General features: G+C 34.0%; 1 protein-coding gene across 2 annotated transcripts; it reads right to left on the bottom strand.

Annotated features, from left to right (window-relative positions):
* Positions 1-1,834: 1,834 nt before the first annotated feature.
* LOC136038252 (F-box/SPRY domain-containing protein 1-like) lies at positions 1,835-23,619 on the bottom strand. 2 transcript variants are annotated; one of them, XM_065721365.1, is made up of 4 exons: positions 23,545-23,619; positions 11,572-12,277; positions 8,473-8,563; positions 1,835-3,609 (listed from the first exon to the last, which is right to left on the bottom strand). In XM_065721365.1, the coding sequence occupies exons 2-4, from the start codon at positions 12,160-12,162 to the stop codon at positions 3,515-3,517; spliced, it is 777 nt and encodes a 258-aa protein (XP_065577437.1). In that variant the 5' UTR covers positions 12,163-12,277; positions 23,545-23,619; the 3' UTR covers positions 1,835-3,514. The 2 variants fall into 2 exon arrangements, with proteins under 2 accessions (XP_065577437.1, XP_065577439.1); XM_065721367.1 differs by having other exon boundaries at positions 23,500-23,569.
* Positions 23,620-24,954: the final 1,335 nt, after the last annotated feature.

The raw sequence follows: 24,954 nt of genomic DNA, 5'->3' as shown, positions 1-24,954 counted from the left end.
TTTAAAACTGGGTTCACTCTGGCTGAGCTTACAGAGTCACGCTAGTGACACCGTCCCAAAACAAATAACCAGCGACACCAGGACTCGAACCCCTGTCCTCAGAGACAAAGGAATTGAAATATAGCGTAATAGTCACTTGGCTAAGAACAACTCTTCGGCTGGCATTAACAATAGCCTCAGGCCTGAAGATGAGCCAAACATCAAAAATAGTCCTTCTGTTTCTATATAAAACATCTGAATGTGCCAAAGAAAAAATTAAAGCTGGTTTTCTCTACAACAACATTATTTGGAACGGTTTCATGACCTTAAGGTTAGATACGCATTTAACGGGAAGCACTTCACCTCCGTCACACGTTATCAACGACTTAAATTGTCCATTAAATTGGAATTATGCCAATTAATGGATATAAAATAACTAAGCTTTCAAAAAGCTAAGCATATTGTCTAGTCCAAGACCATTGGCCTTCTTCTATATAAACAAACATTCTTTTGATTCAATTTGTAAATAAAATCGACGGTGACCTTCAAGAAGAAGCAGAAAGTGATAGAAGCGAAATTAAATTTAGCAGAATGGAAAATTATAATAAAGAGACAGTTATTACATGTAACCAAAGTTTTACAGAATGCGACCAAACGAAAAAGAAGCCCATTTTGTCTCTGTGAGGTTTCCCTTTATGAAGTAAATATTGGATTATTGATTTAATTTTAGTTTCTCAGACGTATTACCTTTATTCCTAAGGCGTATTTAGCCGTAAAAAACCTCAAGTTTATATATTTATGCACTTAAAATGTGACTTTAAAAAACGTCTAATCACGAATGTTTAAGGGGAAGGGGGCAAAACGTAATTTTCAAGATCTATACGAGGTGTATTGGTCATTTCTTAAAAGTAATATACAAACAAATTCCAATAGTAATGCCCCCATTAAAAATATTTTTCAAAATCTAGAGAGGAGGGTACAGGCGAAGGAGGGGGAAACCCCCTCTTCCCAACTACTAACATATTGGACTCTCCTCAAATAGACTAGATTAATTAGAATTGTATGAATAGACTATAGAAGCTCTCTTCTAAAACAAAACTCAAATATAAAAAAAGCAACCTTGAATGAACCACCGTTATAAAGTATTCAGATTTCTAAGAAATGGTCGTAGAGTATATCCGGGTATGTGGCGGTACAGGACTAATACAGAAGTGGCAATACAGAACTGGAATAGCATTTTATTTTGTTCTATCCGTTTGCTGCAGGTCCTAGACACTGGACCCAAGGGTTGCCTAAGGTTGTGCCCAAAGACCTTGGTCCTTTGGTGCTATAAACCCCAAACAACAGTTTTTAAGAAGTCTCCAAGCGTCTTTTTTTTTATAGACAGAATAGACCTTGTATATTGACAAAATTTAGAGAAGAAAAATACAAATTCCAGGTAAGGAACGTCTTTGAGCAAGCCTTAAGAGTTAAGATATCTTTTTACTACCAGAACTGTGAATAAATGTGAAGTTGTGAAGAAATAGAAATGTGAAGAAATGGAGAAGTGTGAACCATGAAGAATATGAATATGGTTTTTCTTAACTCCTGAGATATTCTTACTGAATTTGAGATCTTCTCACAATTATATTTAAATAAACATAGAATATGATGATCAAGAGAAGACTTTAGATTCAATAACAATAGTTCAGGGATAAGGATAAACCAGGAACCTTGGCTGTGGCTTGAGACCAAAACAGACAAATAAATTACCTCAGCAAACATTTTTCTTAAATTCACAAATATTTCCGTTCACTGCTATGTTTCTTCTTTGACTATAGCCTACTGTTCATATTAAAATAAGAAAGTAAAAGAATTTAGGTCACTTCAATTTTATTAGTTTCTTGTCAAAAATGGGAAGTACATTCAACATACGTAAGAAAAAAAGGAGATCATAAGAATCACATAAAATAATAAAAAAGGACCCAAATGAACATAATTGAACCACCCTAAGTCTATTAGATTCAAATCTACACTTTACACTTTTTAGATTATCTTCTTCTTCTTCTGTTACGGCAAGAGTGGGTTTTTCAGTGGAGATTATTCAACCCTTTTTCTTTTAGTTCACTGTGTGAGCTGACATAATTTTGAGATTCTTCCAGTTTTTAGACTGTTTGTTCCTTTAACCCAAGTGACTACGAAGACCACACTGTCTTACCATGTATAATTCTAATTTGATGTTTTATTACTAATTTAATTGTTATTGAACATTTTTTTTAATTGACAGTTATTTTAACGTCTTTTTTCTATTTCACTAGAAGGCTAGTAGCTATACAAAAATATCTTACTATTGAGAAAGCCTTTTATAGGAAACCCACTTATTTATAAATATTAACAGTAAAAAGTTATAAAACCAACAAACTAGCTAAGTAAACCAGATGGTAGAGCATCTAACCTCCAGCCTGGGGTCGCGATTCGAGCCCAACGTTAGGCTTTTTCTTTCGTCGATAAAAATAAAAATATTGACATCCTTTTAAGGGCAAAAGTCACATTTGTGGAGAAAAGATCGAAATTAGACAATTTTATACGACAAAAGAGATACAGAATTCAATTAACAGGGGGACGAGGGAGGGGGAGGTGATCTTTTCTCACTACAAATTCTGAATTTACGGTTATTTTCTCCACAGTGTCTACATAGTTTTGTGCCCTGTTTTGTCTCACAACTGGAGGGTCCATTCAAAAAATTTTAGGTAATTTTTTGTTTTGGGCGAGGGGGGAGGTGACCGAGCTTGGAGTTGTAAGGGGGAACAAAACAATTTATCTTTTCCATAAAGGAGTATGCGCTGACTTTCACTGATTTTACTGACTTTCAAATCAGTAAAATCATGTTTCAGGCAAGTATACAAGAATTTACTATGGGAATGGGGGAAGGAACTTGAAACACAAAAAAGTGACAAATTAGATGAAAACCATAAGGAAACATGGGAATGATCGTCAGAATTGTAGCATTTCAATACGAGAACAAAAAGTAATAATTGTTTGACAAAGAAACCAAAATTACTGAGGTCGTGAACCATATTACAGTAACAGGCAAATACCATTTCTCGGCTAAACATTTGGGTGAGCTCCAAAGTAAAGAACTTAACAACTTAAACAATACTTGAACACTATCCTTCAACAAAATGTCTGCGTTTAAGATCATAAGTAAACATATTAAAAATCCTAAAAATTTTCAGCAATTCATCAGCAGATTTGAAAAAAAAAAAAACCCAGTGAAATACTTCTTTTTTTTACTTATGTCAATTGATTAAAAGTCTAAAGATTTGGCAACTAGTTCACCCAATTGCGGTAAAAAAAGCAATTAACAATCAAAGGTTACCCTAATTTGACAACATACACTTTTGCATCTCCCTCCAGAGTTCTCCCTCCAAATGACTGGTAGATCATAACCAAAATGTGTCTTGTTTGTTTTCCTACACTTACTCTTTAAAACAGTAAATCAATTTGGCCTAATTCTGGTAAAAATAAACAACAAAACAAATAAGTTAGGAAAAAATTAACCATCCAAAGGTTCCCCTAAGTAGACCATTGAAACTTCTGTATGACCATACACAGCAGAAACAGCTGGGAAGAGTCTCTTCCTTGGCAGTCCTGAAAGAAGAAAGGAGGTGAATATAGAATCCTGGCTTTGACGAACCAGAACTTCGATTCTAGAGTAACCAGAAAAATTGAGAATTCTGCAAATTTCCTTTTATACTTGAAATCAACAGTGACCTTGAAGAAGATGGTGAAAATGATACATACTAAAGAAAATTGACGCGTTTCTCTGGATGCTTGATAATGTAGGCTTATCTTACTTTTAACAAGATAGCAGAAACTAAATTTCAGCTGAGAACCAAACTGGGATTTTGAGAGGGCAAATTGGGGTGTGGAGGGGCAGTTGCCCCCTACCCCATAGCAAATTATGCCCCTGATGCAAGGTTTTTCTGGAAAGTCATATAATTGTTTTAAATTTTTGCAGGCAGTATGCAGTGGCGTAGCTAGGACGGCGAGAGCAAGGGATATTCTTGTCCCCAGGTACAGCATTCCCTGGGGCACCATTTAGATAAATGCGTTTTTTCTCTTTTATTTATTTTGAATCTTCATGGGTTTTGAATGCAGAAAAAGCGACAACATCTTAAGGGATCAAGTTGAAACTCTCATGAGTGTTGGAGGGCCAAGTGGACTTCGAACTCTGACTTGCGTGGAGGGAACAGGCATAAATCGAAAGACAGTATGTGCATCCTGGTTATCAAAATAACATACCTAAAATATTTGGGGAATGGCTTGGAGGATGCACTGGAAACTGTCAGGTAGTACTTGGGACAGAAAGAGTGGGTATAAGTATTTCAAATTTCATGTTGGAGGAGGGAGATTAAAAATATCTGTTTCCGGATCACTCAAACGCTTTAGCACTATAAGGTCTATAAGGTCTACAACTACATGGAATATTAATATGATAAGATAAAATCTATACAAAAGAGATTTTCGCATTTAACTTGACTTCTACACATCATGATCACAGCCTAAGGTATGGCTTGGTAAAAACAGCTCCTGCACATAGTGACCGAAAATTAAAAAATAAACTTTTGAAACAAACTGTCAAGTGAGGGAGAATCAAAGATCTAAAGCCGAACTTGTCATCTATTAAAAAATATAGAGAACAAAAATCAAACGAGTATTTCGCCCATATAGAACAAGGCTTCTTCAGCATATAAAAAAGAATAAAACCAAAAAAAAAAAAATAATGCACATAAATCTATAAACTATATAATATATATATATATATATATATATATATATATATATATATATATATATATATATATATATATATATATATATATATATATATATATATATATATATATATATATAAACTAAATAGATTGGGTAAAATAAATATATGTACAATTACTAACATATACAATTGCTACTCTCTTGAACATCATAAAAGTAACTGTTATTTTTCTGATGTTCAAGAGGGTAGCAGGCAATTGTGTATGTGAGTAATTGTATATATCTTTATTTTAGTTAGTCTGTTTTAGTTTTATATGTATTTTTATTTACATTACTTAGTTTTAGATTGTAACGTTTATTTTTTTCCTTCTTTTTTTTATTCTAGGCTCTAGACGCCTTGTTCTATACGGGCGAACTATTCGTTTGATTTTTGCTTTCTTCGTTTCCTTTACTGGTCATAGATCCGTTTGTCATTGTCAGATTAATTTCTTTGTTTTGAGGAACAATCACCATTTGAAGTTTTTGATCCAGGAATAGTATCTATTATCTCAATTGATCTGAATGGTAAAGGTTTACTGCGTAAAGAGATTTATGGGAGTTTCGCAAACTAGCCTAAAACACCACAAAAATGATGTCAGACTGAAATAAAAACTACATCTCTATAATCTCCATAGATGATTACAAAATATAGGAAAATTAAACTCCCCTGCATTGAACAACGAGGAAATTAGTTTTTCGCAAGGAGGTAATATTCCAGAGTTAGCATCCGCAACAAAGAGTATGGGTAGCTTATAAGAGTGGAAAATAGCACTAGTGTCGGCAAAAGAACCCTCAACACCATCTAGAATCTGGAGAAAGTTGGCATTTTTTCAAGCTTTGTAATCTTTTTACTGTCAGGACCTGAGATCAGACACAAATTACTGCACTAATTTTACCAGATGCACAAATTAAACTAATAAAGTAGTTGGATTAACAACGCTTCTTGACTAATATGGTCCCTGCGTCAGTCCTGCAGTCCTAAGTTGCATAAAACAGTCTACTGTTTGGGTTAATTATTTTCACCGTTTTTTTTTTTTGTAAATGTTTAAGTATATGATAATTATACATGCATTTAGAAACATGGTCAAAAGAGAACCTGTGGATACAATCAATAATTTAATTATTGAATTGAAAATTATGGCGTAATGTTGTTGAAGTTTGACATAAACCTGAACAGGTTCAAGAGAACTGCATAAAACAGTTCTGAAACATGAAGTTGCATAAAACAGTCTACTGTTTGGGTTAACTGTTTTCACTGTATTTTTTGTAAATGTTTAAATATATGATAATTATACTTGCATTTAGAGACATGGTCAAAAGAAAGCCTATGGATACAATCAATAATTTAATTATTGAACAGAAAATTATGGCGTAATGCTGTTGAAGTTATGGCATAAACTTGAACGGGTTCAAAAGAGCTGCATAAAACAGTTCTGAATTCCAATTTCGACTCTTAGATGTGAGTTCAAAATAGCTTACAAAACCAGGCCTTCTAACAATGATGCGTGTTATCAAGTTCATTAAAATTTGACGATCATGAAGGGTTAAAAAGCACTAAGCTTATAGTGTTCTTTGCCCTTTTTTATGTTTGCCTTTTTAAGGTCTGGTTTTTAGTATCTACTGGTTGGCTTACTGTTTTAGCCATTATTGACTATATTTTCTATATTACTGATTTTTTTTTTAAACATCTTTTTCCTCCTTCATCAATGTAGATTCTTATTAGAGTGTTTGAGTAGAAATCATTGGAATGCAAATCAACAAAAGAATTTCTCGACTGATTGGCGCGTTTTTATAAAGGAAAAAAGCTGTGGATTGCAAGAAGCGCATGAGGACCTCTTCGGGAATAATGCACGTTAAGCCTTATTAAACTTAGATCTTCTCACACAGGCAGGCGGATAAGACGGCAACGGTGCCTTCTCTGACGGCCTTTTAAGCACTTTGAACGAAAGATCTTTACCGTACAACCTTGAAAGCACAGAATTCTTCAGATATAACATTCAAGTGTCACTCTCTGGCGTCAATGTCTTCTAATTCCAAGATGAACGAACACGAAACATAATAGGGTAAGCTGCCTCACCCTCCATAATACCATCAACTATTTTTAAGTTTGTCACTCACAAGTGACTGTTTCGTGTCTTCCAGATATTTGTGATCTTGTGTTCAAGGTATTTGTGGTCTTGTCTTTCCGGCACACGTCAAGGACACATCTGAGATTGCTACTCTAAAATCGCTTTATCTACTTTTCCAGCTGATTAGTTTACGCCCATAAGTAGCATCTGTACATCAGCAAGGAGAGACTGCTGCTGTTAAAGCTTCCGAGTTTTATTTTTTAGGCAGTACGCTGCGCCTCTGCATGCGTTTCTCAACCAGGGTTGCCAATCATAGCAGCTTATCACAATTTCTTGCGATTTTTTAAACCACCAAAAAATTAAATCACTAAATAAGCACATAAATCACTAGATTATTGAAGAAAATCACTAAATCAACAAGAAAACCAATAAAATCTAGCAATCTTTTTTTCACCGGGTGGGAACCCTGTCCTTAACGTGTCAAAGGTGTTTCCAGTACAAGCAATGCGTGTGGTAATTTTAGACACAGGGTCTTCATCAGATTTAGTCATACTGTGTAGGTATTTTAAGTTTCCAACCACCTCCTCCCAACCTCCCAATTTGAATTTTCCTAACATCCTATTAGTTCCGAATCACCTCTTAAGGCGAAACCTTAGGAGGGTCTTAACAAGGCTACAGAAGACTTGCTTGTTCTTCACGCTAGTTGAAAGTCCAGCTTGTCCGGCTGTGTTTGAGATTTAGGTGACACTTCTTTGCAAATTTTCTCTAAGATGAAATATGATAAATCTGTAAATTCGTCGGCAGAATCCCCGTCAATGAGAGTAAGGCTTTATTTCAGTCCAATTCCAATTTCATTTGGACAGAAGGGAGAAGCTCGTTTTATATGTTCTAACTCTGCGCAAGATTACCTTAGGGTATGCTTTTTTAATCACCACTTTACTTTTGTAACTTGGAGATTACTTAAGAAAGCACTATTTGTGGCTTCTTTTCAGAAAAAAAATATTCTTCTGCTAATGTTGGTGAATTTGACAATACATGCCCTTATGTTGCAAAACTGACAGAAGTAATCGGGTTCCGAGATGCTGCTTAGTCATAACCACTAGTCGACGAAACGTTCTTTAAGTATTTTCATGATTTCTTCCACGTAGGAATGATTAATCAAAATGGCAACTTGAAAAATTAATGAAATTATCACCACTGACACTCTTACCTACGGCAAAGGGAGGAGAGATTCCTCCCTTTGCCGTAGGGAGGAGGAGAAATTAATGAAATTATCACCACTGACACTCTTACCTACGGCAAAGGGAGGAGAGATTCCTCCCTTTGCCGTAGGGAGGAGGAGAAATTAATGAAATTATCACCACTGACACTCTTACCTACGGCAAAGGGAGGAGAGATTCTTCCTAGAAAAATTCCTCTTAACTTCCTCTGAATTCCCTGAAAAATTCCCCTTCCCAAGGAAATTATATATCAATGATGACACACGAATTCCCTATTACTGGGAAAAGAAGTCTGCTTCGGTTCACAACACAATATTGACTCATACAGCTTCTATTTGATTGACAAAGATACTTTTGGACTGAATTATTGTATGAAAAAAAAAGTGTGATTACGTGATCAAGCATACCTTTAAATGCAACTCCTAAGAATTCATAATGCTTTTCAAAGGCAAGGGTATTCTCCTCACAGTCCAAGATCACACGGATTCGGTCACCAATCTAAGAGTAAAAGAAAAAGAAGATAAATAAACTAACGTTTATGATCGAAAACAAGGACTAAACAAACCTAACTATTTTTCTTTTTATTATACATTAGTCACGAGGAAGTATAATATCTCTTAAAAGGACAGAAATGAAAGAAAAGAGAATTAAGCTTTCTATCAAACAATATAGTACATAAATTGGGCTACCCTATGCTACTCTTCCCTGATATAAAATGGGTTAACTATAATGAGGCATTTTCTCTTAAGCGAAAAGCTTCTCGTTAGAAATGATCTAAAACAAAGATAAAACTGTGATTTTTACTATAACATGCAAGTAAGACTTAAAGAAGACATCAGAACCGAAGTTTTTAAAAGTTGAAGCCATAGCTAGGTCTGTTCACGCCTAAAAAGCGCGAATCTACGAGATTTTTCATTTAGTGGTTTCAAAATTATGAAGCTACCACGTTCTCGCCAGTGTTGCCAAGATGACCCGTAAAAACAAATAAATCAAAACTGATAGCGAAAAATTTGATAGTGACAAACTAAAACATTAATAATTTGTTGATTCCAAAATACAACTACATCTTCAAAGGAGAGATGCGCTATTTTTTTTTTTATCTTTTTGGTGCTATTTGTAATTAGCTTTTTTTTTACTAGTTTTTGACCCATGAAAATAAATAAAGCAAAACTGATAGCTAAAAATAGCAAAACTGATAGTTTGATTTTGAATATGATGTAAAGAAACGCAAACCAGCGATAGCTGCCAAGTTTTGCTGTTAAACCTGTCTACTACTACTATTACTACATACACGTTTCTTTTTCTTTTAATTTGCTACCCTGGCACGTACGCAGGGGGGAGGGCCTTCGGGCCCGCCTCCCCCCCCCCCGAAATTTTGTAAAATGTTTAATTTCCCCATGGTTTCTTAGGATTTCTGGCAAAAGTAGGACATTTATTAAGAATCTAGATGCATGTGTGAAGTCTTTTCTTGAGATTTTAAAGCATGCAATTATCCGGTCAAGACACTGCCCAATTATTAACCTACTTTCTGTCTAACTTTTTACCCTCTTTGAAGTAATTAGCGATTGTACTGTTATTTTTTTCGTAAAGAGAGTTTGCTTTCCACAGCAAAATAGAATTATCCTTCGTATTAGGGCGTTTATCCCCCCCCCTTTTCAGGATAAAGTACAGCTTTTAATGGATCAATTTCGGAAACTATCATTTTCCATTAAAATCGACGTTTTCGCAATAGAAGAGCTACCCCCCACAGCACCCATATTGCATTGTTAACCCCAAAATCTCCCTTTAAGTGGGATATAATAGATTAATCACTGGTTCTAAATCGCTATGAACATAACCTGAGCCTAAAACGTACTTTTAAGGCTTCAGCCTTCTTCCCCCCATCCACTACAATACTACAGATTAAAGTTAATGTGTATTTTCCGATATACGTGCTTTTGCATTTATTTAGTAACTAAATAAAAAAAGTGCTACTTTGTATCTGCTGTTTCGAAAGTCCCCCCCCCCCCCGAAAAAAATTTCTGCGTACGTGCCAGCTGCTGCCTAATACTAAAAAAACGATAGATTCTTATGGAGATTTTTTCACTTAAATTAAATTTTGCAATTTTTCCTAATTTTAAAAAATATAAAAATTGCAAAACTGATAGTTTGATTTTGAATATGTTGTAAAGAAACGCAAATCAGCGATAGCTACTAAGTTTTTACTATTAAACTTGTCTACTATTACTACTACAAACACGTTTCTTTTCCTTTTAATTTGTTGCCTAATACTAAAAAAAACATAGATTCTTATGGAGATTTTTTCACTTAAAATCAAATTTTACAATTTTTCCTAATTTTAAAAAATATAAATGGCAGCATAAGTTTCTAGTTGACCAACAGTCAGATTTAATTTTCGCTATCATTTTTACTTTGAGGAACATCAATTCATCCTTCAAAAATCAGCCAAGCCCCCCTCCCCTCAAGCTTCTGCATTGTTTTTTTTTTTCAGAAGAAAAAGCAAAGTAAGATTTTCTTTGTAAATTCTTCCTTTTCAAATTAAATTATACAAATTTTTAGTAATATATACATACTATATTTCCTTTTAACTACTAACTACTACCAGTAACACCTCATCACAGCTGTATACCACTGGAATCCAATACAGATGCATTCTTCACTCTACTTTTTCTTCTCTACTTCACTCTATTCAGAGCTCTACTTTTTGGTTGTTCTCACACTTTTAATTACTTCTTGTAACCTCTTCTCATCATATTACCGCAGGTTAGAATAAACACATTCTAGCAAAATCTGATTCACTAACAACATGTGCTAATAAACTAAATTAATAAATGGGTTAATAAATAAATGGGTTACATAATGTGCTCAATTGATTTCTAGGCAAGAATTAAGATAAAAAAGATCCACCCCTGAATACCACGTCTCTCCAATTCATTGGTCAAAAGATATTTTCAAATTGAAAAATACATAGGAAAATGTTGACCCCCCCTCCTGAACAATCAAAATGATACCCGAGGAAAGCGGAGAAAAAGAAATTGATTTGTCTTGTGTTTCTAACCTTGTTTCTTGCAAAAAAAATCCTCAACCTGACTTTCCACTTATTAAGGGTTAAACGCGCGCGCACCTCTGGTACTTATGGTCTTAGAAGAAAAAGGTAATTACTTTGCGTTTAAATTACTATTTTTACAATATCCATATATATTCTTGAATACATTTACCCAAACTATATTCATCAAACTATTTATTTCCTGTTCATTAAAGCAGATTTTAAGCTGAAGTCTAGAGAGCCATTTCCTTTGGTAAATGGATTAAAGCTAAAATATGCCAGTAAAACGATCTTTTGAACATCCTTGACCAAGTTTCTGAATGATCAGGAAGTTACATGTCATTATTTTTTAAACAAAAATCCAAAGTATAGCCTTGAAGGTATGCATTGCTTCAAAAATCTTCCTGTAATTGAGTTTCTACAAATCTTAAGCTTAGTTTACCATTTATAATATACATACCTGATATTTGGGAGGATTGTTGAACTGGGGATAATTCCCCTGCACCTCACCACTATGAAATAAATCATTGTCAACTAAATTCCATCCCCAGCTTTCATCATCAGATCCTAATAAAGCAAGATATCCATTTTGGTGCAAAGAAGCATCTTTAGTTGCTACTCCAACAACTGCAACAGTTCCTAGAGGCCCTTCCCATGTTATTTCCCAAGAATGTCTTCCAGCTTTAAAACCAACTTTGCCCCTTGCACCGTCTGTACTTTGAGCAATTGGGTTTCTATGAAGCGTAAAACCGTTCGATTTTATATAAACATGGGGAGAACAGTCATTTGGATTCCATGCATATTTAAAGGCCTTTAATCTGGACTTGTGTGAGGTCAAAGAACTCAATAACTTAGATCCTAATGCTTCACTTGGAAGAGTTTTCAAACTGTGATGTCGCCAAACTTCAGAATTTCCCTTCTCTAATATATAGCACCATCTTGTGCAGACTTGCATGCAATTGAAAACGTCTTCAAGTGACAAAAAGGCAAATATCACATCATAAATATCTTCTGGTAGGCTTAGTATTGATGTGAAGTTTTTAATCAGCATTCTTCTTCACATAAATACTTGTTTAGACAAGAATTTCCTTTCACTTATAAAAATTTCTCATGATACAAAAGCCACTCTTTTCTTATTATTCAAGTGTTGCGGCTAATAACTGTTCCTGCAAAACACAAAGCATTAGATCAAAATTTCTGATACATACAAATTTTACTTTAAGCTTTAGCTGTCCAAGATATTAAAAATGAAGAAAGAGGTCTGTGCAAACAACTTAAAAATTCATAGGAGGCAAAACGTCAATAGAAGAAGGGTAAGCCTTGACATGCATACACTTGTCAAAAGCGTCGTAACACTGACAAAGATGTGCCGTTTTCTCAGCATATGTCCAGAGCTACAATCTTTAAGCATAAATTTTTAGTGGATACAGATAACCTACTTTCAGACATCTTGAAATACAAAATGTCATTCAGTTCTACAGTTTAATCCTCACTAACTTGTAAATAATGATGAAAATAAGAGCATATGTCTTTTTATGCTTGAATTTCAGGTAAATTTTATTTTATTTACCTGTCTATATGTTTTTGTCTACTACTGCTTGAGACTCACCATAGCAATAAGCTACTAAAGGCCAGCTATTTTGTGCTTAAACCAGTATTTTTGCATAGGTTATAATTAGATCAAATCTACAAACGACCTAGCCTATAGGATCTTATGCACTGGTAAAATTTACGTGACAACAAGTACGAAAATACATATGGCACAAATGCAAAAAGTTAACAAAAAATTAGGAAAAAATTAGCAGGAAGTGTTCGAGGTGATGTTGAACTAAATCAAAAAATGGGTTTTTAGGTTGTCGAAAAGGGGTATCATCAATATCCAAGGAACAGCTTAGAGTAAGTTGAAACTTTTCAGGGCATGTTCAGGGGGGTGTTGAATTAACAAAAAGGCACCAAAGACATACTATTACTGCTGCTACTACGACCTCGACTACTATTGAGGCTTAGGGTATTAAGGAGAAACTTTCAGTGAATGTGAAACGGGATGTTAAACAAAATTTTCGACTAAATGCTAAAAGTCTGCCCATTCTTGGTTATTTCTGATTGTCCTTTGTTGTAGTTGTCAAAGTATGTTTTCCTTTGTGTTGTTTCTTTTTTGTTTTCCTTGATTTTTACTCTGTCTTTTTCTGGGCCTGTGTCCAATTTTTAGTGATGGGTTATAAATAAAATGATGATAATGATGAGGAAATCGAAACACACTTTATTCACACAGGTTATTGAAAAAGCAAATCAGCAATATCTAAGGAAAAACTTAGGATATTAACTTGGATGTTCAACCAACCAAAAAGCATTATGAACATGCTACTATTACTATTCCTGTTAATGCTACTACTAGTACTCTTACTACTACCAATGCTGCTATTACTTCCAAGGCCAAGGATATTAAGGCAAAACTCGCAGGAAGTATTGAGGGGGATGTTTAACAAGATCAAAACACACCAGATGCATACAGGTTGTGAAAAGGTTGTATCAGCAATTTCTCAGGAACAGCTTAAAGCATTATGTTAAGAATTTCAGGTTGTGTTAGGGGAATGCCGAACTAACCAAAAAGCACCATGTGCATACTAATACTGCCACTACTGTTAGTACTACAACTATTAAAGCTAAGGTTATGAGGTCAAAACTTTCAGGGAATATTGAGGGGGATTCTGAACTAAATCTAAACACATTATGTGCATACAGGTTGTTAAAAAGGCGTATCAGCAATGTCTAAGGAATAACTTAGGCTACCTTAGTAAGTTGAAACTTTCAGGATACACTGAAGGGGATTTTGAACCGACAAAAAAGGCACTTCATGCTTACGACAACTATTACCCCTATTACTAATTCGATTACTACATCTAAGGCTAAGGGTATTAATGACAAACTTGCAGGGAATACTGACAAGGATTTTGGACTAAATAAAAACTCAGTATGTGCATTCAGGTTCTTAAAAAGGTACATCAGCAATATCTCGGTAACAGCTGAGGGAATTAAGTTAAAACTTTTAAGGTATGTTGAGGGCAATGCTGAACTGATCAAAATCTAATTGCATACTACTACTACCACTACTACTACTCTTGCCACTAGTACAGCTACCACTACTTCTAAAACTAAGCTTAATTAAGTAACACCTGAGAAATTTGAAGCAGACGTTGAACTAAATCAAAAACAACTATGTGCATGTGGACTGTCAGAAAGGTGCATAAGCAATACATCAGGAATACTTAGAGCTTAGAGCTGGAATTTCAAGAACACATTAAAAAATGTTAAACTAAACAAAAGGCACTCCTTTTTTTATAATTGTATTCGTATATTTTTCTGTGGTCATGGCCCTGCGGTTTTTTTGTGTCAAATATACTATACTACACATTAAAGTGTCAAGCAAACACATATCAATATTGAAGTGAAACCTCAAACAAACAGAAATTCCAATGAATAGTTAAGCTTAACTCGAAAAGAACGGAAACTATAGCCCCCAGAGTAGGGCTAACGCCCACCATTCTTCTAAAGAACAAAACACCATTTGTGCCTTACTGAAAACAAGATTCACTGTAAAAAATCTGTATTTTATAGGTTTAATAAATACAAATATACTCAGACTTTAAGGAAAGAATATCATCATTATTAAAGCGTCCATCTGTGTTTCATTAGCATTTTTTAGTAATCTTGGTTAATATGATGATTTTTTTTCTGATGTTATGACAAATAAGAACTGTTTTCAGTAATGCATAAGTAACATTCTGTACTTAAAAGGCATATAGGGTGTTAGCCCTACTCCTGTTTGCTGAAGTCTCTGTTTGTTTTAGTTAATTAGTTTAACTTGAAATTAACTTGAAATGCACACTTTTAGGCATCTAACACCCCCCCTCCCATCAGTGCCAACACAATGACCCACTGTCCCTCCTTGATAATAGCTGATGTGTACCACTAAACATAATTTCACAAAAAACAAACCAAATCAAATTACTTAAATTAAGCAATATTGTAACTCAATATTAACCATTTATCTTTTATAGGCTAAACGACTTTTCAGAAAAGAATAGACCAATATGTCGCATTACTCACTCTGCAACTGGGAAGCTCAATATATAGTTTTTCTGTACTTTTAAATGGAACGACTATCTGAGAATTTTCAAAAGATAGTAACTTGGTCCTCTTTGGGGCAAAATTGTGAACTGATGCCACAAAATGGCAGGAAATGCCACCTTCCCATGGCTCAATCTTTTTGGTCTTTTAAAAAGGCACTAAAATTTTTCATTTATGTCTAGAGGAGCCCCTTTCTCATCTTCTAAAATAGAGGGAAACTTTTAATTTATGTTGAGAAAGCTATTATAGTGGTCAGAATGTTTTAAATGCTATTGTGAATTAACGCCACAAAATAGAAGAAAAGACTAATTTCTTGTGGCACAATTGTTTTTGGCCATTTAAAAGGGCACTAGAGCTTTTAAATTACATTCAAATGAGCCCTCTCCTGATCTTCTGGGACAATTGGTTTGATACAATAGCCCCCAAGAATAAAAAAAACATACATATGCTACATGATCTTTGTGCAAAAATGCCAAATTGTATATTTTTGAAGATTCAAGCTTATTTTCAGAACATGAATCACAAATATTATCTCCTAAGGACAGATTTTTCAACTCTATAAAGGGAGTTACAGATTGGATAGCAACTGATTGAAAAATCAGGATGGAAAGTGCAAAAAACCTGAACAACAGCTTTGTTTCTGAGTGGAAACAGACTGAGTGAACTTAGTAATGACCTAATTGCTATAGCAAAAGCTAGCTAATGACTCCCACATTTTTATTGGGGGGGGGGGAAGGGGCAAGAGGGTCAAAGTCAAGATTGTCTTAACTTTCTGTTATTGTGTTACAATAAGAAGACGTAATGGGAGCAAATCCAACCCTTTTTGATACCTTCTTCTTCTTCTTGTTTAACTTTTATTGCTTTTTTTAAAGTTAATTATGGGCTGAAGATATAAGGAGCTCTGCCCTTTATTGGTTTTATTAGCCTGTTATAACCAAATAAAATTGAATCTTTTAATAGCGTCATAAAACACATCAAAGTTGAGAGCTGGACAAAACTGGTATTTATGGAAATAGTTAAGGAACTGAAATTTTGGCCATCTTTCATTGCTAAGCCTATGAACGTGTTTATTCTGCATAAGTAATTTACAGCTGTTCTAATCCTAGGACTACTTGCTCATGCGTTCTTCCATCTTATGGGGGAGGGGGTGTACCAAGCACTTAAAAAGTGACAATAGCTTGTTCCTTCTGCAAGTCTTCAATAGGAAATTTTTTTCTAGTGATAACCAAGAAAAGTTACTATTTAGCAAAGACGTTGCTTGGTTAAACTAAAAAACATTACAAAATAGACAAACGAACATGCACATGCATGCACTGTTTGACGCACATGCATCAAACAAACACAAATTAAGCAGTAAACTCAGATTTTACAATACACAAGCATCAAAAATAAATAATGCACAAGCATCAAAAATAAACAATGCACAAGCATAACTTAAGCAGTAGATTCAGATTTTACAATGCACAAGCATCAAAAATAAACAATACACAAACATCAAACAAACATAAATTAAGCAGTAGACTCAGATTTGCAATGCACAAGCATCAAAATAAACAATGAACAAGCATCAAACAAACACAATTTAAGCAGTAGACTCAGATTTTACAATTCACAATGCACAAGCATCAAAAATGAACAGTACATCAAACAAACATAAATTAAGCAGTAGACTCAGATTTGCAATGCACAAGCATCAAAAATAAACAATGAACAAGCATCAAACAAACATAATTTAAGCAGTAGACTCAGATTTGCAATGCACAAGCATCAAACATAAACAATAAACAAGCATCAAACAAACATAATTTAAGCAGTAGACTCAGATTTTAATGCAGGCTGTCAGCAATAACTTGCTGCAGACGTTGGTGGTGGACTGTAACCAAGCTTGTGTGAAAATGGTGATTTTAAGAAGCTTTGCCTTTTTGCCACCTTTGTCATTAATATTAAAGTGCATATCCCCCTTCCACTTCTTTCAACTCCCGCGACCAAGATGGGAGATTAAATCTCATAGTTCTTCTAAGCACTATTCCAACAGCTCTGTGCATTGCATCATTCAGTTGCGTGTGATCTGAAACTAACATCTTAGCAAACAAAAAAGTACACCCTTTATATTGATATTGTTGAAACCTTATACAAAAAAAATTACAACCCCTCTCATTAAATAAAAAGAAAAAACCACTTTTTTACACGGGAAGCAGTGATATATCCTCTTATTTTTCTTTGTCCCTATTGAGGTACTGGAACATCATACACAGCTGTTTAAGGACTTATAAAAACTTAGCCTAATATCTTATTGCTTTTTTTGTATATTAGACATAAAGTGCCACAAGGTACACTAAAAGTGCAATTTGGGTGAGATTCTTAAAATAGAAAGGCTGGTCCAGAAACATGGACATCATAGAAAGCTAATTATGGGCTCATTTATAAACTCAATTTTAAAACTAATTTCTAATTTTTATATCTAACTAATTTTAGCTAATTTTTATATCTAATTTATAATCCTCCTGGAAATGTTCCTTACATTTGAAACAGCTACAGCATTTTTAATTTTAAAGTATTCGAAAAAAATAATGCGTGATTGATTAAATTCTTGTTGAGCTTTGTTCAATTAATAATATCCAGAAAATTTGAACAATTCTTTGCAGTGTTGTGGTTGAAACTCTACATTGATTAAAACTTGCCAAGAATGCAAATCAGATGGGACAAAATAGACACATAGGGTTTAAAAATTACCTTCTTCTTTGTATCTTTGATAAAAAAAACGAAATCTAGTAAATTACACAAGTTTTTTTTTGGTGTGTAAATCATTACATACATTTCCAGAAGGGTAGGATACTGAACATTTTTTTATGTCTAAGGTTCCTTTCACCAATGAAGCTTGGTCTCCTAGTGCTGAATGTTAAAACTGATAGCAGACATTTCATACAGCATGCTGATGCAGAGACAAATGTCACACAAGTAGCACTGGTGTTACATGAAATGTGACTAAATACTAGGAATAATGCTCAGTACCATACCTTACATTTATGCCAATTTTTTTTGGAGCTGGTTAAAAGAAATATTTAGGAAAGTAAAAATAACAAGAAGTCAGCATGGTATTGTACATAGACAGCTCTACACCTATGGTTTAGTATGTGAATCCAAAACACAAGGAAAGGCATGTCATCAGTGCTTATTAGCCTTTCAATTACAAATAAGAAAATTTGGAACTGTATTGGATTTTTAACTTAAATATTTGAAAGTAAATAATTAAAACCACTAAATGATTCCTGGAGCTGATCTCCCCCACTAACTTCTATGACTCAACTACAACTGATTTTACCTATCTAGCTACAGTATGAATATTATTATAAAAAGCACTTTCTGATTTTCTTTTTTTATGATTTCTTTCCTCTGTCTTTCCTAAAAGAAATTCTGGTTTTTCAGTGGTTCCATTTCTGTCCTATTTGCAGATGTAGGGAGTGGATTAATATTCATTTTTGAAAGTTTTGAAACAAGAAAATCTTATCTTGATCTGATAGATTTTAAGAAGTAAAAGGCCTTTATCTATCAGGGGGAAAAATTGACCTGAGGAAACATTGCAAAACAAGAAGTATAGTACCTTTTTTGAATTTTGTCATTACCTAGGGTCACCTATTTCTATAAACATTAATTTGCAACATTTTATGAAGAATAATGGACCCCTGTTTTTCGTGTTTAATTTTTTCTCCAGATTGTTGGTGGGGCAGCTGCCCCCTCCCCCTAAACAACACCACTGACCATAAAATTTAAGGCCCAATGAACTCCTCACTGAGGTATTGATTTTTCAAGATCACTTAACTGACATTGACTCTACAGACCTCAATTCTATTTAAATTTACTCACAAAAGGGATCTTTTGATGTGTTTCCTAATGTTTGTGTTGTACTAAGGATCTATTGTACTCTTTCAACAACACCTGCTGGGTGTGAAAGAAGATTTAGCAAATTAAAGTTAATTAAAAATTATTTAAGAAGTTCAATGCATCAAGAAGACAGTCTAGTCAGGTATGAAAAAAGTTCCAAGGTTGCCAGTAGCAGAATTTGACAGAATGCCAAAACCTGCCAGTAGCACAAATTTTGTTCTGACAACTTTTCTTTCAGCAAAGTTTTTTTTTTAAATGTAAAAATAGCATTTTCAGAAAAAATCTGCCAACAAATTTGAAAACTGCCAAGTAGCATTGCTACTTTGCAACATCACTTTTTGCATGGTGGATTCTAGCCTTTCAGTATTATCAATAGCAAGTGATTTAGCTAGTTCAATTGATTATAAAAATGCAGTTAACAGATTTACTGAATAAAAAACTAGAAAAGTGATGCTTTGAAGCAAAAATTACAGTATTTGAATGTGTCTTCATTCAATAAATAAAAAACATAGAATCTGCAAAAAAAACAACAAAAAACAAAATGCAATTCTAATTTTGATATTTCTGGTTATATAGAAAGTGCATTCTTGTGTTTTATATTATAAACCATACTATGTTAATATGTATTTCATAAACATAATGCTTCACTTTCTATTAACTTAGCCCACTACCATTAACTATATTATGCCTTAGGCTATATTTGAGAGAGTAAGTTGTTTTTTAAATAAATAATGTTAAGTATCTTTCAAAAGTAGTAGACACAAATTGTGAGTTGATGAAAGCAGCACTTTTAATTATTTCAAACATTTATATTTGAAAATATATATATTTTTAAATATATATATATATATATATATATATATTATATATATATATATATAAATATTATATATATATATATATATATATATATATATATATATTCAAATATATCAAAATATATTTTTTTCCAATACATCAAATACTTTTATTTGAACATTTTGAAAAGGTAAAAAACGTAAAGAAAATCACTGTAATGCTGCAGGCAGCCAAGAAGCATGGCTGTGTTTTGGCATATTGATAGAAGGTGTTAATGAAGATATATATTGCCAAAATGCACGATGATTTTTACTCTTCACTTTACTAAACAGCTTTTTGGACACAAAGCTTACTCTTATTTCAGCATCAGGTCTAGTTTTTAAGAACGATTATGTTATCTCTTCTTAAAATAGAATTCACTGAATTCATCAATGGTGACACCCAAATTCTTTGTAACAATGTGGAGAGCTTTCAAGCTTTTCCATTGGTTGAAGTCTTCCATCTCCATTTTTGCAGCTTCTATGACTTACCTACTTTTTTCTGTGTTGTTCCACAAACCCACAAAGTCAAAAATATCCCCTTTTGGGTTGGAGATTCAATCTATCTGTGCATGGAGTCAACCTTCATATGTGTGTAACATTTCACTAGATACTTGATACAAGTTGTTCCATTTCCACCTTCACTGTTGACTAACAGTACAAACTCACTGAAAATTGTCCAATTTTTTTTTCTGGGTACAACAATTGTCAGCATAAAAAATAAAGTGCAAGATATCCCTGTTCATATTTATGACCTTGTGGAAGGCACTATCTATATTAGGTACATTGTATCATGGTGGAGATTCATTCTAAACAATGCAAAGGTTCTGCTTTTGTCCAGTGGCCTTAATAGGAGCAAATGTTTGATTAAAACATACAAGTCTTGATAGAAATAAAAGCCTCCTTTTTGCTGTGCATGATGGGAAGCAATAATACTTCATTTTAGGTCCAAAGCAATATGGTATTTAATTCTTTTGACATTTCTGCTTATCTTCAGAAAACCCTATAGACCCTTGTTCAACAAGATTTCTGTGCTTTCTATACAGCTATGTCTCTTCCTCAGTTGCCACACCATTTGTACCAGCAGTTGTTGCTACCCCTACTATCTCTTTTGATAGGGTAAAAATATCACAGCTGTCACTCTGGGCATGCAAAATTATACTTTCATGCTATTGAAAGTTTTTCTATATGGCTCAGCACAGGTTTTATTGGCTGGATGTTTTTCATTAAATTCTTCTGCCATGAGTTTGTAGCTAAAATCATGAGAACAGTACTGAACATTTGGAGCATCAGTTTGATGATAGTGTGGAAATGCTATCTGAAAGCTTTCAATGTGCTGCATCACAAGGTTTTGATCAGCTTTGTTTGGTTGTCCTGCTACTGTTAGGCCTCTTCTATCCTTTAGCTCATTCCCAAGAGCATCCCTGTCAATTTTTGAGTTGATTATAAAAATCTCTTTGTCATTCTTACCTAATCCTAGACAGCCAAGGAATGTAAACTTGTAAACTGACATATTTTTAACTTTTCAGGCAAGTGTGGGGTTGTCATTCAAATTCTTAGGAAGACTGTACCAAACAGTAGTTTTTTTTCCTATATGCAGCTTCTTGGGTAATGGTTCTTCTTTAAACCAGTAAGTTCAATAAAGAATCAAACATCACTAACCTTGATTTATATTCTTTGCTCTAAGATATGTCATTAATTATCTTGAATTCTTCACTAGAAAATTTCAACATGGGTATGAGCATTTTTTAGATTTACAGCCAAGTTCATAAGAAAAGGGAAACTTTTTAGTATCTCTCTCAATTTATCTTTTTTTCTAAGCAAACTTGTTTTGGAGTAGGGTCAACAATAGACCTTTCTTCTCTTCCACCATTATCTTCATATCCATTTTCTCTGTTGTGTCTCCCAGACTTTGCTGCTACCACATCAATGAGCACATAGCATGATCTTTTATTAGATTGTTGATTTTCTAAGATTAGCTGGTTCTCTTGGTTCTCATAAGCCATATCTGAAAAAAAATCTTCCAAGGGCAGGAAAGAATCCTGACTTAGAGTGTACTCTGGATGACTTTATAGAAGATGATTACTAACCAAAGGAGGAACTAAGGTAAAAGTATGAATATACACAGATGAGTACTTTTACCTTTGGATATACTATGAAATTTATCAAATGTTTTCTTTAGCCATATGCTATTTTCGTTGATATTTATACAGCAGTCTTCTTATATATATCAATTCAGCACATTTTTCTCCTTTTCCCTTTGGATGGCTGTGTATCTTTGTGAAAAGGTTCCTTAATCTGTTAAAATCATTATATTTTGAAATCATTATTATGATGAGATGTTGATGTTTTTTCTTATGTTTTGGCACTGTCCCAGCCTTACAAGCTCTGCTCTCTGTTGGGGCATAATATTGTTTGTGTATTTTTTAAGTTGAATAAAGAAAAAGTTGAAGTTGAAGTAGCCTGTATCTGGTTGTAAAGTATTTCAGACCTGATGAATATTAAATATTATTTAAAGATATTTTATGAATGCTGATATTAATGGAAGTAAACATAATGATATCATGAATAAAAATACCCTGCCTATTACAAAGTAAGAATTTTTTGTTTTAATGTTTTTATAGTGTTGATGTCTACATCCCAGGACTATAGCCAACACACTTACTAGCCTATAGGAACATCATTAAGAGAACAAATTTGGTATCATTAAGGGAAGGAATGGGGGTCAATTGTGATGGTAGGCTAGATGTCACTGTTATAACACAAATATTTTTAAAGGCTATCAAAAGTCATTGTCATCAAGAGGGAAAGGGATTACAGGTAGGTTCTTCACATTTGCATTTAGGAAGAGCACTGAATAGAGAACACAGGCTTAATGGTATTATTCTTTGGTCATTATAGCATTTCCTTCACATGAGAATATTGGCACACCATTAGCCTGTTTTATACACAGAAGAAATATAACACAGGATTGTCATGATTTTGGGTAGCTTAGGTGACCATTCAATATGCTATAAAAAGACCTTAAATTAAATGGGAAGTTTTTACTTCACAGTAGGCCTAGTTAAAATAACCTACCAATAAAAGCAAGGAACCTATGCATCACCATAAACTTTCAAATTTAACTACTAGTTTGTGTGACAGTAACAGCCACTAAATTACAGAAGAATGGGAGACAGCCTATCTTCCCGGGAGACAGCCTACTTTTGTCTGTAGTACCATACCTGAAAGATTTGTTTTTCAAAACTTATCCCTTTCCCCAATAGAGAAAAGCAGCTAAACTAGAATTTTACCAAGAAGAATGCTGAAAGGCACAATGACTGAAACATCTGTTAAAAATGACTGTTAACAAGTTAATAAATAAACCAGAATATATTTCATTACTATGTGCAAACATTATCTAGGGCAAAGTTATGCCAAAATAAACTCCAGTTTAGAAACACAGTATGCCTAGCTTATAGGGATTCCATAAATGTAGGCTAATGAAGTGGCCCATAAATTCTGATAGGCTGCCATACTACTATTAGTTCATACAGACTTACGCCAGAATTGACTATAGTCTTGGAAATTTTTCGAAACTAACAAACCTAATCTGGCGTAACTTCCAATCTGGAATTTCCAGTAAGTTCTTAATTTTAAATAATTTGCTATTTTGGTCGATACTCGCAATAAAAGATTAGTAGCTAGCCCTTAAATAAGCCAAATTACAAATTGCAAAGACCGCCGTGCACAACAACCCTCTTCAAAATACCCCAGAGAACATATGATTTTGTATATTAATTTTTTCACGAAAAATTAATCTGCAATTAGGTTCAGTACATAAACAAGCATAGTATCATATGTACAGGAAAGCAACAAAGAATTTGGTATGTGAAAGAGGGAAGGCTAGAACGGAATTTAATGGGATGGGGTCCGTAGAACTTGCGTCTGATACGACCCCAATATGAAAGCTTTGATGCTAAATATACCAATCTGCTTTTAAAGAGCTTAGCTCAATTTTACCTTTAACATCAATAGTATCTTGTATCAGTCCATCCATTCTTCGATTCACACTATTATAATAAATAAGGTTAGCTGGCTAACCACGACACGAATACCATGGCAACTTATGGGCCAGTTTATGACGAAATACTGTATTGGTCATAAATCGACTGTTATAGCTAAGAAATTGCAATCGTTTCTAACCATTACGATTTTCTTTTCCTACACCAAATAACCATGTATCTCAGTTTCGACCGACCTTGGCATTAAAATCTCCAAATAAAATATGATCATTCTACCTGGGACCCTGTGTATTTGTTATTGTAGGTCTAAGTAAAATTCACTACAGCTACTACCTTCATCAGTCGGTTCTACATGGATGTATACTTGCATGACTAATGCTCTCCACTTTTGTCATAAAAAGAACAACTAGCGTTGTAATATTAATACTTTTCCAGCCTAAACATAACCCAACAGCTACCTTATTCATCGTGAGCTTTACTTTCTGCTTATGCAGTCCATCCCTCCTGTCTAAGTGAATGAATTCTATATATCCTAATTTCATAAATCGGATCCCTGGGTCAGGGCCGTCGCGTATGAGGGGAGGCGGGACGTTCCCCAGTGATTTTTATCACTGGATTAAAAAAAAATTAAGTCGGTAAAATTCTTTGTCCGGTTTCATAATGACCACGAATATACTGACATTTTATTTACAGAAATATCCAACTTGGTCTGTAAATGCAGCAGTTTTACCGACTCCTGCCATGATTTTACAGATGGTGCCTCAATTTTCCATTTGGTTAAACAAGCAACATTAAGATGGTGACATGATATGTACTGAAATCTAAATCCTGGTTGGTAAATGCAATGGTTTTACCAACTCGTGCAGTGATTGTACGTATTGCATTCGAAACGGATATTATGCTCATTATTGACAAAAAACAGTCGGTAAAAATGACCAGCCAGTCGGTAAAATCTTTTGCTCCCCCCCCCAACATTTTAGACAGTGACGACAC

This window comes from Artemia franciscana, chromosome 17, assembly GCF_032884065.1.
Source record: "Artemia franciscana chromosome 17, ASM3288406v1, whole genome shotgun sequence".
Taxonomy (NCBI): domain Eukaryota; kingdom Metazoa; phylum Arthropoda; class Branchiopoda; order Anostraca; family Artemiidae; genus Artemia; species Artemia franciscana.
The sequence above is the reverse complement of the archived record's forward strand: the minus strand, read 5'-3'. Positions and strand labels throughout refer to the sequence as shown.

Coding starts and splice junctions, on each gene's coding strand:
- LOC136038252 (XM_065721365.1), bottom strand. CDS start 12,162: ATGCTGATTAAAAACTTCACATCAATACTAAGCCTACCAGAAGATATT. Junction 8,564..11,571: donor ACAATCCTCCCAAATATCAG/GTATGTATATTA, acceptor TTTTACTCTTAG/ATTGGTGACCGAATCCGTGT. Junction 3,610..8,472: donor CTTAGGAGTTGCATTTAAAG/GTATGCTTGATC, acceptor TTCTTCTTTCAG/GACTGCCAAGGAAGAGACTC.